This window comes from Rhizoctonia solani, chromosome 16 (genome assembly GCF_016906535.1).
Source record: "Rhizoctonia solani chromosome 16, complete sequence".
NCBI lineage: Eukaryota > Fungi > Basidiomycota > Agaricomycetes > Cantharellales > Ceratobasidiaceae > Rhizoctonia > Rhizoctonia solani.
Genome location: NC_057385.1, coordinates 2035218 through 2051592, shown reverse-complemented (window position 1 = coordinate 2051592; position 16375 = coordinate 2035218). Strand labels below are relative to the sequence as shown.

Below are 16375 nucleotides of genomic sequence, written 5' to 3'. Positions count from 1 at the left end.
ATTTGCCCGGGACTGATGAAGCATCGCGGAGCATATATCGTAATTGTGTAGAATTGAATGTCTGTGGCAGTGCCAAGATAAGATAGGAAGAGATCGTTGTCAGCCAGGGTCCAGTGCAGTTCATGAACGAACAGAGGACGACGATGGACCGCGCGCGCTATACCCAAAGCCAGGCGTCTCCGCCCCACCGCCCGGTTTCGGACTATCCGAGCTCAAACCGAGCACACTCTCGAGCCCCTTCACTCAACCGACACGACCCAGGTAGTTCGATGACACAAACACTGCTGCCTCTGAGCCGTACCCATGACTCGGAATTTTCACGGCCGAGCAACAAGGCGTATATCGTTGTCGATAGCATCGAGTGAGTCTGATGTTTAGCGCTGACATGCCATAGGCAGCTGATACTCTTGGTAGTATCGCACCATCCCGAGACCGCAATGAGTGGTACTATCCCACCGTGCGCACCGTGGATGAGGAAGAGACCGAGCCTCCGGTCGCACACGGCAAGCGCCACCGTGGTAACTGGGGAAACAAAATGCAAGCCAACGCCCGCTGGATGAAACTTGGCAAGTGTTCTAGCTGGGGACCTAGCCACGCCGAATGGGAGGTAAGCAAGCAATAGGTACCATTATCTTGCGCTCAATTAGCTGAATCGAACTCAGATGGAGGAGCGTGCACGTAAGCGGCTGAAACGGATGCTACCCCTACAGAGAGCTCGGAGCCACCACCCCGCCTTCCACAGCGGCGCTCCCCCACTCCTCCGTCGGCTGCTCCCTACGCATCGCCCATATCTATACACTCGAGCTTCAGTTCGTTTGTCCTCGACCCCTCGATCCAGCATTCGTTCCACTCGACGACGATCAACGAGCTCGAGCGGACAGCATCAGAGCTCATTGAGGGCGAAAGCGCACTCCGCCGTGCTCTCGGCGCCCTGTTCCGAGCCATGGATGTTGAGGCTGACGAAGACAGACAGAGGTTCGCACTCCCCAGACCTCCAGGAGCAGCAAACGGAGAGCCCAAGCCGGAACCGAACGGGGAGATGGAAGACGCAGAGGCGTCGGCTCGTGCACTCATGCTTCCGATTCATCGACGGTTTATTACCCCCCATGCGGTCCCCCTTCCGCCGATCTACGAGTCCAACATGCTCATCAATCAAGAAACCCAAATCGAGACGTTTGAAAAGAGTCTTGCGTTTCTGCGTGAACTCATGGATGATGGTACCGAATTTACCGAGCGCCTGGAAGAGATTCGGGAAGGTCTGGGCACTGAGCGTGCGATCCGCAAGGGTGTATGGAAGGCAGTCCGGGTACGAGCACTGCAAGAGATGGAGGGCGAGGCCAATGACTCTGTAGACGAGTAATATCTTTCTCCCCAAGGATGTTTTATTTAACTTATATTTTCTGTGTATGTTCCATTATACTCTCTTGTAGCTCTTGGGATATGGCTTGTGGCTTTTTTGCAGCGTGGTGATCATGAGCTGAATGTATGCCTTGCGGCAAATCATGTGATGCGGGTCTTTACGTGATCAGCCCCGCGACAATTCTTTGACCAACAGTCGGCGACCAAAGTACGAAAAGCCCTAGCCACCTGAACTGTGCCCTTGCTCGCCAAAATTGCTACGATGAACGGAACCCAGGAGGTCTCGCATGCATCCGCCGCTCATGGCTCCAACGGCATCTCTAACCAGGCTGGCCCCAGTAATATCTATGCTTCTCCGGCGCCATCCTCGCCTGTAGCTCCTGATGCCTCCAGGGCTCAGCCAGTCTACACCGCCCCTGAGCTCACTGCAGACCAAGTCAACCAGAGGTATGCGCTCGATCCTGCTCTGCCTACGCACGAGCCCCGTTGACGCGAAAGCCCTTTGTTCCAGGCACGCAGAAATTTCGGCCCACATTTACCATACCGGCTTTCAGCTTGGCCAGTACGCTGATGTTTCGCTCGTGAGTTGTTCCGCCGCAAATCGCGTATCTGTATGCACTCATTGATATCTCGGTATTCAATTTTATCTAGCACGTTCATAATCGGCAGTATCGTCTGCACGCATTGATCCTCTCCCGGTCTCCTTATTTGGCCCATATGGTGCGTACAGACTCATGTCGACCCTCGCGGAGAATTTAAGCATCTGACACCGGGGTCGGATCATCCAGCTTGCGACGTCGCAGAACAACGTCATCTACGTTCCGTTGGAGGGCGAACCTCACATCACCGAAGAGGCAAGTCGACAAGATTCAAGGTGCTTGGGCGTCATTTTGACTCATTAAATGAATCTATAATCAGGCCATCGCGGTGGCGTTGGGTTATCTCTACTCACCATACCAAGTTGGGCTCGTTAACCCTAGCAATGCGCGTTCCGTTGTCGCAGCAGCGTGCTTGCTTGGCGGGATGCCCGAATTGGCTGATCTCGCGTTTGAATGCTGCAGGGCGTCAATCTCGGCCAGCACGATCGTCGACTGGGTCAAGTTTGTCGAGTCGATCCCTCTTCCGCCTACCCCTGCTCCCACCTCGGACGCGACCCCAACCAATTATCCCCAAGGCCAGACCTCGGTGTTTGGGCCGTACCTGACCCAATTCCGCGACTTGGTGTACGGGTACTTGATCGTTACTTTGCCCAACGTGTTGCATGCTTTTGCGGCTCCCGAAGAGGGAAATGGTTGGGACGAACTTTTGGGCATTTACACACAGCTTCCGTTTGACACGCTCAAACAAGCCATCGAGTCACCTGCGTTCCCGGCGGGTAAGTAGCCTAATCGTGATCTATCTACCAGTTTCTGTGTTTCCGACTGATCGGCCGTTTTGTCTAGGCACCGATCAAGTGCGATTCCGCTTTGCAAAGGCTGTGGTCGCCCAACGCAAGCAAGCTAACCCGTCGGGTGTAGAGGAGACAGTCGTTTTGGCCTTTGGAGGCTCACAGAGTGGCAGTGCAGTTCACATTACTCGCAAATCGAAAAAAAAGCAGCTGTGGAAGGTCGGTGGGCGCTAGGACCTCGATAACTGTGTCGTTTGCACCCCCTCCTCTTGCGATTGTATGAGTATCCAATCTTTTTTTTATATTGACTTGAACCAAAAAGAAACTCGCGATTTGATTGAGTTAGTTGTGATATGGCTGGATGAAGCGTTGAGGCTGCGCGACACTGACGCGCTAATTATGCCCAATGACGATTATTCCAAATTGTCGAGTCGGAGCCGGTGTGTATTGGGTGTGTCGGGTCGTTCATCCCCGTATTTAGCACAGTGATCAGTTATGGCACGGCCCAGAAATGGCGATGTCCTATGACGAGGTGATTGTGGATCAGGCACCCCCACCATGTACACAGCCCAATCATAGGGTTGCTGGCATTTTAGTTTGACGCGCTTGTACTACATCATCCTATCTTTTCTGTTCCCAAACAATGGAAAGAGAAGATGACACTCCGTACACCGTCGGCCGCTCGAGTCGACCAAGTAGAGGTGGATAGCTAGGGGAGGAATTGTGTATTTAAATAAGAGGAAACAACCCGCTACCTAACAAACCCCGTGTCTTGTTCTCCTCCACTCTTACACCCGGCTGCTTGCTTGCTAGCTTCGCACGCGATCACATGTCCGCGGCCTCGACCATAGTTTCTACACCATCTCCAGGTGGGATTGGGTCTAACCACCCTTCGAATGACTTGTACTGGACGTCTCCCGACCCTCGCGACTCGGGCGTTATCGGCTACGAGGGTGCCCAACCGGTGTTTTGGCGTTTGGTGCGTCCGACATTCCGTGCCGTCTCGTGCTCTGCCTCGAGCTTAGTTATGGGGGGGATGGGGGCGGGGGGAGATAGGCTACAACTATGGCATATCACAACGCTACACGCACAATAGTCTTCAAAGGCGTCGATCAATCTAGCCGCGAAGAAGAGGTTGCTTGGTTCGTGTAGCCAAACTTGAAACGTCATTCGCTGGCTCTTATCGGTCCTGTCTGTAGGCTCGACTGGACCTCTGTGAATCATCTCGGGTTGGCGACAATCGGGAACATGGAGGTTCCCATGTCTGAGCTCGTTCAGAGAGGCTCGGCGTTTCGGTGAGGAACCCCTTCGTCCGACGGGGTTACCACCTCTCCCAAATTAATACACTTGTTAGTTCTCGTCAGTTTATGATTCTGGACCCCCAAGACCAGCGAGTATTTGAATGGAGACAGGATGAACTGTTTAATAATATGTACCGGGTACGTAAATTCCGTATAGCCACGCCATTCCGTTCATAATCTGTTTGAAAACGTGCAGCTGCACAATGCAGATGGGACGGTCATAGCCTCGTTCGAGTTGTACGATATGCCCCAACCTTCGAGCATCGGACCACTGTATGCTGTTATGCGCTATTGGTACAAAGAAGACGATAACGTGCGACTGTCTGAAACTGTACTGTTGCATTGTGTTGACATTTTCCCCCTATTCTAGCTGATGCTTACTTCAATCCTTTCTCTTACTCTCATTCGTTGGATCGCACTTCATGGTCCGTAACCGCTTTGACAGAACAATGACGAGTAATCATAATATCGGGTTTTTAGGAGGGAAGAAAAATGTATAATTAAGGAGTGCATATCCCTCGTGCGCGCAGTAATACCATATGTAATTTCGCCTGTATAGGTTGTAGCTTAGCTAAAAGGAACTATTATATTTCAGACTTTTTCTCAATAACCCAGTCCTCACATACATACTAAAAAGTGAAGAGAAAAACATAGTGACAGTCAAGTGCAGTGGCTGGTGCAGAAAACAAACGAACCAAAAAAAATCAATAAAGGGATTACAGCATAGTAGACGGGCTGAAAGAAAGAAAGAAAGGTGTGAGATGTTCAAAGACCGGCACGCCTTCGGCTGGAAGTGATCATTTGATCAAGACGTTCCTCAAGCGTATAATCGCCATCCGAATTAAAAGAACTACCAAACGAGTTGGCTGAGATTGAGCCTGATTGAACAGAGAGGGATCCAGATTGATTCGGGCCAGAAGCTGACCCGGAGATAGGTCGAAGATGACCCAAGGCTCCTGGAACGCCTGGAACAATGTTAAATTGGCCAGCTTCATAACTTTTGGTGAGCGAGTCAAGGAGTGTGCCAATATCCCCGGCGTTGCTGACAAACACTCGCGTCTCAGGACGTTTAGGCGTAAGTTCGTTGCTGGCTTTGGATGTGGACGTCTTCGAGGCAGAACGTTGATGTTCGCGGAACCTGAGCTGCTGGGTTTCGTTTACCGAATACTCGGAGGTTCGGTTCAGTTGAGCGAACGTGTCATCTCCTTCATCGTCATCTGTGGATCGCAGGCCGTCGACAACAGACCTGAAAATATGTGAATAGGCAATCTCATAATAGTGAGATGGATCATTTACCAAACAATTTGTCCATCCGACAATTCCAATACTTCGACGGCAGACCCCACTGGCTGTTGTTCCTCAGAATCCTCTGCATACATATCGTAGCTATGATCATGCTATCAGTCAATGTTCACACAGCCGTCTAAATATGCTCACAAAGAATCGTAGTTGTTGACACTGAACGCAGAGCCGGACCTGGGAACCTGGAGCGTTGAAGTTACGCTCCCTTCAATCCCGTTGGGTAGTTGAGGCACGGGTGGAGAAGCGTCCTTCGAAAATCGCTTGTTAATAGGCGCACGGGAGGGAGGAGGCGTAGGAGTTCGGTCCTGCACCGACGATTTGTTCGAATGGACCGATCCGGAACGATTGCGTCTGTGTCTGGACGAAGGTCGTCGGCTCATTTCAGACGATGCACGCCCGGGTGGAGTTGGGAAAATGACAGTACGGCGCACAACGCTCGCGCGTGGTGTCGATTCCTCTTGAGAAGGAGTAGGGCGGAGCGGTAGACCATTGTAAGGTTTTAATGATAGTTGACGGCCGAGCGCAGGGTTTGGGCGTGGTGGTTTGGGTGTAGTTACTGACATGGATCGCTCCAGAACTGAGGGCAAAGAAGGGGCAGGCGCTGCGTCGATTGTGTGGGAAGTAGGTGTCATAGGAGAAGCCTGAGTCCAACCAGTTGATCGAGACGAAGTCGACTGGGATCGCACAAGGATATCGTTGATCGCAGAATGGTCCAAGCCTAGTTGTGATGCAGCATCGTACAGTCGACGAAGAGCTTCTTCGTCTACTTGCTGAGATGAGGCCGGCGTATGAATGGACCCGGTACTCATATCTGCAGGTGCTGATTGCGGTGCAGATAGAGGCGGTGGAGGGGGCGGAGGTGCCTCTATGCCCGTGGCCGATCCACCCAACGAGCTCGTGCTCATATTCTCAGGCATAGGCACTGGCTGGAGCTTGAGCATGGCTGCTGGAATATGTGGCGGAGCTGGAATTGGCTTTAGGTTGTTTGGTCCTAGTGGTGAAGGAGCACGGGGTTTCTCGCCAGTACCCACGGTCGAATCTTTGCGACCTTTGCGTAGCCTAGCCATAAAACCACGAAGACGGGGCTGAGTAGAGGTAGGCGTTCCACCTGAGGATTGTGCAGAGCCGTCGGGGGTCGATGGAGTGTTAATAGGAGACTCGGTGGTAGGTGGGGCGGATTTAGGCTCCGGATTAGATGGCACTCGTGAAGCTGTGGCTGTAGGCCCAGAGGGCAGACGATTGCCCAAGTTCAGTTGCGTTGGCTCGGTGCTGGGGGGCGTCGACACATCAACCACGTATGGTGAAATCTCCTCTCCTGTCGGAATTGGTGCGCGCGGCCTCAAGTTACCCGTAAACTTCTTGATCCTTTGGCTAAGCTTGGACTGGGTATGCGGTAACGACGTCTGAGCGGTCTGCTGTGGGGTGGACGGGTTGGATCCTGCGGCGGCGGCAGCAGCAGCAAGTCCCATGGTATCCACACTCGTCGTAGCAGAAACCAACTGCGGGCTCGAAATCTGCCTCGGATTGACCTTTTTGCCTGCTTTGCGCCCATTGGTTCCGTCGTTCAAGCGGGGAGTCGACGCGCTCTTGAGCGCAGCCGTAGCGGCCATTGCCCGTCGCTCAATTTCCTCCGCCAACGACGAGTCATCTTGTGTCGACTTGCTTTGTGCTGGGGAAACATCGGCGTCCGGAGGAGGAGAGGAGGACACCGGCGGCATCGCAAAGGCCCGTAGGCTCTGGCTTCGCCCGAACCCAGGGTTGGGGTCCTTGACCGTTGCATCAGAGTCACTCCCAAACAAGGCATCGGCAAGTGCCTTTTGCCGTTGATCTTGGTCCGGCACAGGTGTATCTGGCGTTATAGGTTCTTCTTCTGGGGTTGGCGGAGTAACCGATTGGGGCTCCTCTGACGAGAAGCTAGTCTGCGGAGCGAGCGCCTGAGGTTGAGGAGAGGGTGATGGCACAGAGGATGGGGCCGTCGTGGGTGGTGTGGTCATTTTGTGAGGCGACGATTCGATGCTGTCCATCATGGCATGCAAGAGCGCATTGGCCTTCTTTGCTTGATCCTCTGCGGACTTGGTCATTGGTGGAGTGGCAGGAGGAGGTGGCGTGAGGATGGGATTGGGAGGGGGCGTTTGGGCACCCAAAAGAGGGCTAGCTACTCTAGCAGGCGACGCAATCTGGGGCAAGCATGAGTCGCATACCAGTCATCATCCATTCTGAACTCACTTCTGGTTCTGTGGGAGTCGCCAAAGACGCGACCGACTGCCCAGCCGATGCCCGCCTCCTTCTAGGGCCAGAGAGCGGCCTCACGCCGGGCACACTCACTCGTTTCTTGACAGCAACCGAAACCAACTTGTTCTGGACTGCGATCAAGTCTTGCATCGACAGTCCGGCCAAAACATCCCTCATGTGCTCCGGCGCAGGGGCACTTTCCATCTCAAGGTCGGCATCAATCCCGCTTCGTGACTTCTTCCATGGTGCGCTATCGCTGTCAATAAACACGCTAACGCCACGTTTATGAGGCTTTTTCCCACCGAGTTGGTCTTCGTCCCAGGAGTGATAGCTCGAGCCCGTGGAAGCCAGTGAAGACCGAGATGAATTGAGCATGGGCGACATCATGAGTGGGTTCGGGCGCGTTGCAGAGGACGACGAATGAGCCTGGGAGGCCCTGGGCGAACGGCGCCCAGCAGATATAGTCGTATCTGCGAGCGAACCATTCCTGGAGTGGCCACCCGTTCGTCGAGTATTAGCGTTAGGGGTTCCAGTGCGCGTGTGAGGAGAGTAAGGGCGCATGCCACGCGAGGCATGCCCATTCTCCAGAGTAGAGAGGCGAGGGGTAGAGGTACGGTGGACAGGCTCATCAACGATTACGTTGGTGGTGGCTCCATTCAGTGAACTTGCAATATTTGCCAAGCCACTACCATTTATAGTAGGCGAATCAGGTAGCGAGGGGGAAGCAAGGGAGCGGGACTGAGGTTGATTTGAGTAATATGTGTCTGAAGAATCCAATCCACTATTGCTGTTGCTAATTTCGCGCATATGACTGCCCCTCAAAGAGCCTGAATTGGCCCCCTGGGAAGGGAATGAGCGGCAAATGAAAGTGTTGTAGGCGACCATGTATCCATCAAATAATTTGACGGCGTGCCAGCCCGGATAGCGGATTGGTATGCCGAGTCGACGAGAGGGGATGTAGGCCGACGCTTATCCGAAAGTGCCGACTTTAGAGGTACTTGTGTGGTATCGCTCGACGAGCCACCGCCATCATACTGGTCCGAATTACTCAATTCGCGAGGTCGGGTACGCAAAGGCGGGCTAGTAGTAGATGCACGCTTGTTCAGAATGCTCTGTGGTAACGTACGCTCCGTTCGACTGGGAGATGAAACATTCGAGCCGTACTCATACGTCGTGCTCGCGTTGGACACAGGTTGGGGAGTTGATGTACCAGTATTAGTGTCTGTATCGACTCCCGAGTCACGCGGAGTAATGGGTCTATGCATCCCAGGGACGTAACCAGGCAAACGATTGACGGTATCCATCCTGTAAACTGGAGAGGATGTACCAGTGGGGTGGTAGGGTGCGACCGCGGTAGAGCCAGGAGAATCGTGGTGCATGTGCTTGGGTTGGTCATTTGACCACGCGATTGCCTCGCCATATCCGACTGGGCTGTCGCCCGCGTGCTGGATAGGAACAACAATGAGTGCCTGAGAGGGTATATAACAGGAATGAGGCTCACCGACTCGTGTTCCCGCTGGTGCTGATCTCCCCTACGAGGTGCGAGTATCTTTTCGTCCTCCTCTTCTTCTTCATATTCTTGGATCGCATCTTGAAGAGCAAGTGAGGCGCGACGGATCTGGGCCGGGGAAAACGACGAGTTGGAGAGGTATGTATCGAACTGCGTGCCATTCACTACATCCCCATTCCCCTGCTTTGCATCGAACATGGGGCCGTCACGAGCGGGTACACTGGGGGTAGAGAGTGTGACTTTGCGCTTTGGCGGGGGATTGGCAGACACCATGCTCCTCGCTGCTGGACGTACATACCCACGGTACGACTGGGGCGAATCGTAGCCCGAATACGAGTCGTTGGTGTTGGTGTTGGCAGTCGAATAGCCGTCGTTGGCAGTAGCAGTAGTATAGCCATCGCTATCGCTCGCACTGGCAGCAGAAGGATCAATACTGTGTGCTCGGATAAGAGCGTCAATCATGATTTCCTCCTCTTCCTCGGTGACTTGGTTGACGTGGCCGTTGGCTCGTTGATTGGCAAGGCGAGTTCGAACGTCGTCGATCGACAGCGGCTCACCGTTCTGGCCGCGAAGCAAGGTAAAGCGGCGAGACAGGCTGAAAACATCAACAGGCTCCGTAAGCCGACCCTTATATCCTACAAAGGTTTCAGGAAAAATGTATTGGCGCACCTGGGCATAATTAACGACGTGCGGAAATCAGACTCGGGCGGAAGGGGCTCGAGCTTCCGATTCATCGTTGTGGTCGGGGGAGTAGCCTCGACCCCACTGCGTTTTGATCCCTCGGACTGAGATTTCGTCCTAATTCAACCCAAAATCCAGATTAAAAAAACGAGGGAGGCGCAGTCGTCGTTGATCTCTGCTCACCGAACGCGGAAGCGATGCATCATGGATTCGACTCGCACTTGTCCGACGTGGTTTGTTTTTCTCAGGGATCGACCTCTTTTCAGCTCTCCAGCGCTAAACCTCCTTGGTGCAATCCGAGTTTAAGCTGAGCCGGCGGTCGTGTTGGTGAAAGAGACGAGCAAATTTAACAACTGTCCAGGACAACTACCACGAGAGAATAAGGCTGTACGCTTCGCACAAGAAACGTGAGAAATGATACACGAGGTAAGCATGCCTCATAACACCCCACAATAAACAATATCCGCTAAGCGCCGATTTCATCCCCCCCACATTGCATTCGTCACTATTTACATACAAGCTTTAAAATATGGGGTATTCGACTAATGCTCATCATCACTTTCAAGGTCATCATCGCCTCTGCGAGGTTTTCCATTATGTACCTGAAATCCGGCGTCAATAGCGTAAAAAAATAAACAAGGGTCGTTCCACTCACTCAATCTCGTCTCTCAACTCGGCACAGTACCGATCTATGTGCAACACGTTGTTAGTGATTGTAGACAGATTCGTCGTCATCGATAACTTACCCAAAGGCAAATCACTCGGGTCGCGCCCAAATGGCATCTCGATCTGAGCTAGTTAGTAACCGGGCAATGCGGCACGCAATTCATCGTCCTACTTCGTTTGCGATTCCTTCGATTCCCATCAAAGTGTATGCGACCAAGGTCACAATTGGAATCATCCGCTAAAGTCGCGCATTTAGCTACCTCCTGGGAATGAATGGTAAGCGACGTACCCAACCGAGGTCACCAATCAATGTGAAGGGCAACGAGAAGAGGTACAAGGTCACACATTGTTTCAAATGAATGCTGTCTGTTAAGAAGTTAGAAAGAAGGTCAATTCACTTCTCTGACACATACAAGAAACAGGGATGGGGGTGTTTGCTACTCGTTCCATGGCCGTAACTTGGTCGATCATACTTTGAATTCTAAACGTATGTTAGGCTACAGTCCCAACTTGATCACATAATCTTACAGAGTATTCATTGCATTAACGCCTATGGTTCCTCGTTAGCTCTGCCTCTTAAAATCACCAGGAGCTTACCAGCAGGTCCAATAGTGTCCAAGATTCCACTGCGCCTAAACTTGTGAATTAACCTAGTTAACTCATGTGCAATTCTACGCCCAAATTAGTGTTCCATTACAGAAATAGACTGATTGACCTACACGAGTGGCATTGGCAACGCCTTCCTAGTATCATATGGCCTAAACTCTACTGTAGTGGATTCACCTCTCAGCAATGGGTCTCGCTCAGAATCAGGCGCAGCCCCCTTGTTTCCAAGAAATGTGATCTTGTGCGGGCTACGAGGAACTGATCCAGGAACAAGAGTAGCGTCCATATCACCGACCGAAGTGCTCAATCCGTGTGAGTGACCTGAAGCGTTGCCATTCTTCCCTGGGATGTCGATTGCAGAAGAGTTGCTCAGCCTCGAGTAGTCCCTGGTTCCGTGTTTACCGCTCTTATTGAATCCCCTGTTGTCGAACTTGGAGAAATCAGGCGGTAATAAACCGAGGTAATCAGGGTGCTCGACGCCTTGTTCGCTACAAAAATAGTCAAGGATACGCGCTGCTATATATGGATCGTACTTGCCTCCTCAAGTGATGCTTGACAGCTACAACAAAGGCGACCATCAATTTGAGTGCACGCTCCTTTTCTGCTCTGAGTGAAGCCGAGGTAATCACTGGGTTCTTAATACTGCTACTGGGTTGGTAGGTCTTCCCCCTAATTTTCATAAAAGCCGACGGTTGCTTGGCTTTGGTGTCGTCTGAAGCGTGAGGAAGGTTGGCGTTCACCCAGAGCAAACGTGCGAGGTTGCGGACATTGGACATAAGCGTGCCAAAGTCTTTGCGGCCTTCATAGTACCGATCGTAGGAGGTACTGTGAAGAGTGTTAGGGACATGCTCAATGTCAGATCGGTCCCGACGTACCCATTCCTATTGAGCCAAGGTTAGTACAGGATTGATGGACAGGTCGGCTGATTACGTACCGGAAGACGAGGATGAGACCCACGACGACAGATAATAGGGGTACAACCTAGAATCGAGTTAGTACCTCAAGAGTGACCCCCTATATATTCAACTTACGTTATTCGTGAGCTTCCAGTTGTGTCCGTATCTGAAGGGCCATAAGCATTGTTGTCATGAAAGACGGATATGTAACTCACACTTGTACCATAGTCGCAACGAATGTGGCGAACAATGTGACAGTCAACACTGGGCCCAAGATGCGCAGTGTCACGCTTCCATCGATTCTAAAGAGTAATGAGCATTGGTGTCGTCGAATGAGTGCCTTGGTCGTACCTAATAACATCGACGAGCCATGTATAGTATCTACCAACAACAGTCGCGTGATCAACCAGGCTGTATCATAGGAGCGAACTAGTGCTGAAGCTCACCGCATACGACGTCTGTGCCGCTCCAAGTCGGTTTCCCCACGAAGGATCTTGGATATAGAGCGAAGTGCCGTCATATCCGTTTGAAGCGGGAAACAGATGTCGTTACGTATGGCTGTAGGACTGAAACAATTGAAGCTATGTGCTCAGAATCAAAGATATATTTGCAAGACAGATGATGGTAAATTTGGACCGAGAGCGAGCTCCAGTCGAATGCCGTAGCAACGACTCGAACGGACTAAGGGCAATAGCCGTGAGGCACGGCTGAAGAGAACTGTGCCGGCCGATCCGCCAGTTAAGCGCCGAAATGACACAAGACATTCATAAATCATTCATCAGTGCCCTGAGGACCCACCCTATTTATATCGCTTGTAATATCTCCTTGTAGTCTCCTCTCCTCCCCCACAAGCTCTGAGCTCTGAGCTCTGACAGATTGCCATTACACGGATTGATTTATAATAACGGGACTCTCGATTATTCGGAGAACATTCTCAGCCAGTCCTCCTAGTGGCCGGGCGCTTGTTTGTCAGCAGAGACAAGGTGAGATTTCGCAGCGCATCATATATCGCACCACCACCCCCTCGTCCCGCGGTCGTCATAATATATCTCAACTCCCCTACTGCAGAACACACTAGCGTATATACCCCGTTTGCAGCTTAGATGTTGAACATCCCAGGCTCCGATCTGTAAGTCGATAGTGGATCATTTCACCTCGATGTGACCACGGCGACTGACAAGCGTGTGTACAGCACGAAAAAGATCCGTATCACAGGTAATAGGGGTGTAGAGAACGTCAAAGGAACTTACTGACGTGACTGCAGTTGTCGCGGCCGATGGCCTAGCCAAGCGGGAGGTGTTTAGACTCCCCGACCCATTTGCAGTGATCACTGTCGATAGCGAGCAGACACACACGACAAGCGTGATCAAAAAGACTCTGAACCCATACTGGAACGAGAATTTCGATGTGTGCGTATTAATTGCTATTTATTTTGCACAGCTGTCTGATTTCTACGTAAAGCACTGTCAAGGATTCGTCAGTCGTCGCCATCCAGGTCTTTGACCAGCGCAAGTTCAAGCGCCGTGACCAGGGCTTCTTGGGCGTTGTAAATATCGGGTCAGCGAGATTATTGATCTCGAGCTCGGTGGTCATGGTTGGTCTTTGTGCTGATTGCTTTGTTACTCTGGCGCTCACTCATTGTTCTAGAGATGCTCACTCTCGAGCTTAAAAAGTCCAACGACAATCTTGTCGTTCACGGAAAGCTCATCGTATACATATCCACTAACACTAGCTCCCCTATCACGAACCCCGGCCCCACACACGTTCCCGGAGTAACCGGCCAATTATCTGGACTCACTCTCCACCCTAGCCCATCTCAACCTTCTATCGCACATAGCTCGACTCCATCAACCAACGCACAGAGCGAAGGCAACAACGCAATGATCTCGATGCCCACGCCCAATCCCGCCCCTGCACCCGAGCTCGCTCGGCAGCCAAGTATCGCATCGCCACGAACCGCAGTCGACCCACTCAATCCTGTCCAGCCCAGCGGCCCGAACTTTAGCTCTACTGAAGATAACATGGGCCAGCTACCGCAAGGGTGGGAACGCCGGCAAGATCACCTCGGGCGCACGTACTATGTCGATCACAACACGCGCACTACCACGTGGAACCGCCCGTCATCCAACGCCGAGGCTAACCGAAACGAGACTCGCCAGGAGGCCGATGGAGCTCGTGACAGGCACAATCGTCGTATCTTGGCCGACGACTTGCTTGACACAGGAGCCACTGGCGCTACCACTCCTTCTGGAACAGGTCAAGGCGCACTAAACGCCGGTTCGGGCGCTAACCCCCCTCCGGTGCTCAATGCTTCAGGCCAGCAAACTACGGCTGGTACGGCCAGCTACCTGCTGGATGGGAGGAGCGTCACACGCCTGAGGGTCGCCGTATTACGTTGACCACAACACTCGTACGACCACTTGGGTTGACCCTCGTCGGCAAACCCTCGTCCGTGTGCTTGGACCTAATGGCAACAACCTCACACTCCAGAATACTACCGTTTCTCAGCTTGGGCCACTCCCGTCCGGATGGGAAATGCGTCTCACCTCACGGCGCGTGTATACTTTGTGGATCACAACACCAAGACCACGACCTGGGACGACCCTAGGTTGCCGAGCACACTGGATGCGGGCGTACCGCAGTACAAGCGCGACTTCCGTCGTAAACTCATATACTTCCGTTCCCAGCCGGCTTTGCGTGCACAGCCCGGGAACTGCCAAATCAAAGTCAGGCGTAACCACATTTTCGAAGACAGTTATGCGGAGATTATGCGTCAGACTCCAAGTGATTTGAAGAAACGACTTATGATCAAGTTCGACGGCGAAGACGGTCTGGATTATGGTGGTCTCTCTCGTGAATTCTTCTTCCTGCTCTCGCACGAGATGTTCAATCCGTTCTACTGCTTGTTCGAATACTCGGCGCACGACAATTATACTCTTCAAATAACCCCGCGAGTGGTGTCAACCCAGAACACTTGAACTACTTCAAATTCATTGGGCGCTGCGTCGGCTTGGGCATTTTCCATCGAAGATTCCTGGACGCATACTTTATTGTCAGTTTCTACAAGATGATTTTGAAGAAGAAGATTACGCTTGCGGATTTGGAAAGCGTGGATGCAGAGCTTCACCGCGGAATGACCTGGATGCTGTGCGTAATTGTTCCATTTCTTGTTTCTACGGCGCTGATCTCTGCTTTAGCGAGAATGATATTACCGATGTCATTGACGAAACATTTACTACTGTTGAGGAACGCTTTGGCGAGCTTGTGACTATTGAACTCAGGCCGGGCGGAGCAGATGTTGAGGTAACAGAGGAAAACAAGAAGGAATACGTCGAGTATGTTTTTCTGCTCCTTATCCACACATCATCACTAACATCTTTGCAGAGCCGTAATCGAATACCGTATCCAAAAGCGCGTCAAGGAGCATTCGACGCGTTTATGGCCGGTTTCAGCGAACTCATTCCTCAAGAGCTTATCAACGTATTCGACGAGCGTGAGCTCGAACTACTCATCGGCGGTATGTCCGAAATCGACGTGTACGTATCGTTTTTCTCTCGTTAGCCTTGGCCGCATCTGACGTCATTTCTCATAAAGTGACGACTGGACCAAGTACACCGACTACCGGGGATACGAACTTAATGACGAGGTTATTCAGTGGTTCTGGCAATGCATCCGCAGCTGGCCACCCGAGCGCAAGTCCCGCCTGCTCCAATTTGCGACCGGAACGTCTCGTATTCCTGTCAACGGCTTCAAAGATCTCCAAGGCTCCGATGGCCCGCGCCGATTCACTATCGAAAAGGCCGGGGACCCGTCGCAGCTGCCCAAGAGTCACACGTGTTTCAACCGTATTGATCTACCGCCGTATAAAGATTACAAGACGCTGGAGCAAAAGTTGACCATGGCCGTAGAGGAGACCGTCGGGTTCGGGCAAGAATAGATGTGTCCTTCCCGATTGGTCTTTTTGGTCTGTTCTGGTCGTGTGCTCGGACTGTTGTTTTTTGTATCCTATCGTCTATCCCTAGCTTGTTTTTTCTTTTCTCTTTCCTTTTCATTTTGTTCAGCACTCTTTTGTTCTCGAGTCCGTATGCTTGTGTGTTTTGTCTGTAAAGAAGAGCCTAGTAGTATCCAATTCAAATCGTACAGTGATAATCACCGCTCAGCACTCTCAACCGACATAACTGAATTGTAATGAGCCACAGAATACTACTTGGCACCCACAGAATCGAACAGAGAACAGACAGACAAACAAAAGAATAAATTCAAAAAAAAGAGAAGCCACGGATCGAATGGAATGGGGAGGGTATGAGGAAGGACGAACGACGCAACGAGGAAAGGATTAACTAATACTACACGGTCGGGATTCGTACACGACAGAGCAGGGCGGCAAGTGCGGCATCGAAAAACGTCACATGTGGGAGCATGGTCAACCAAGGCA

At 52.0% G+C, this 16375-nt stretch overlaps 5 protein-coding genes across 5 annotated transcripts; 4 read left to right on the top strand and 1 right to left on the bottom strand.

Annotated features, from left to right (window-relative positions):
* Window positions 1-122: 122 nt before the first annotated feature.
* RhiXN_01903 (uncharacterized protein) lies at window positions 123-1360 on the top strand (the record flags this gene model as incomplete). Its single annotated transcript, XM_043321722.1, has 4 exons — window positions 123-361; window positions 415-607; window positions 663-678; window positions 711-1360. 4 exons carry the CDS (start codon window positions 123-125, stop codon window positions 1358-1360), a joined length of 1098 nt encoding a protein of 365 aa, XP_043187545.1.
* Window positions 1361-1621: 261 nt separating this feature from the next.
* RhiXN_01902 (uncharacterized protein) lies at window positions 1622-2980 on the top strand (the record flags this gene model as incomplete). Its single annotated transcript, XM_043321721.1, has 6 exons — window positions 1622-1806; window positions 1871-1940; window positions 2011-2079; window positions 2148-2243; window positions 2278-2734; window positions 2802-2980. 6 exons carry the CDS (start codon window positions 1622-1624, stop codon window positions 2978-2980), a joined length of 1056 nt encoding a protein of 351 aa, XP_043187544.1.
* Window positions 2981-3811: 831 nt separating this feature from the next.
* Window positions 3812-4480, top strand: RhiXN_01901 (uncharacterized protein; the record flags this gene model as incomplete). The annotated part of the gene is made up of 5 exons (XM_043321720.1): window positions 3812-3888; window positions 3946-4041; window positions 4101-4185; window positions 4244-4360; window positions 4418-4480. The coding sequence occupies 5 exons, from the start codon at window positions 3812-3814 to the stop codon at window positions 4478-4480; spliced, it is 438 nt and encodes a 145-aa protein (XP_043187543.1).
* A 332-nt stretch (window positions 4481-4812) lies between these two features.
* RhiXN_01900 (bestrophin protein) lies at window positions 4813-12460 on the bottom strand (the record flags this gene model as incomplete). Its single annotated transcript, XM_043321719.1, has 23 exons — window positions 4813-5293; window positions 5344-5433; window positions 5485-7526; window positions 7576-8421; window positions 8529-9026; window positions 9083-9686; window positions 9761-9876; window positions 10290-10374; window positions 10428-10461; window positions 10519-10561; window positions 10611-10676; window positions 10728-10804; window positions 10852-10919; window positions 10967-10988; window positions 11036-11109; window positions 11158-11474; window positions 11578-11869; window positions 11920-11925; window positions 11979-12025; window positions 12076-12106; window positions 12156-12242; window positions 12292-12321; window positions 12387-12460. 23 exons carry the CDS (start codon window positions 12458-12460, stop codon window positions 4813-4815), a joined length of 6030 nt encoding a protein of 2009 aa, XP_043187542.1.
* A 583-nt stretch (window positions 12461-13043) lies between these two features.
* Window positions 13044-15877, top strand: RhiXN_01899 (HECT-domain (ubiquitin-transferase); the record flags this gene model as incomplete). The annotated part of the gene is made up of 11 exons (XM_043321718.1): window positions 13044-13069; window positions 13133-13155; window positions 13205-13349; window positions 13402-13534; window positions 13590-14274; window positions 14321-14392; window positions 14449-14845; window positions 14896-15087; window positions 15138-15275; window positions 15327-15476; window positions 15535-15877. The coding sequence occupies 11 exons, from the start codon at window positions 13044-13046 to the stop codon at window positions 15875-15877; spliced, it is 2304 nt and encodes a 767-aa protein (XP_043187541.1).
* Window positions 15878-16375: the final 498 nt, after the last annotated feature.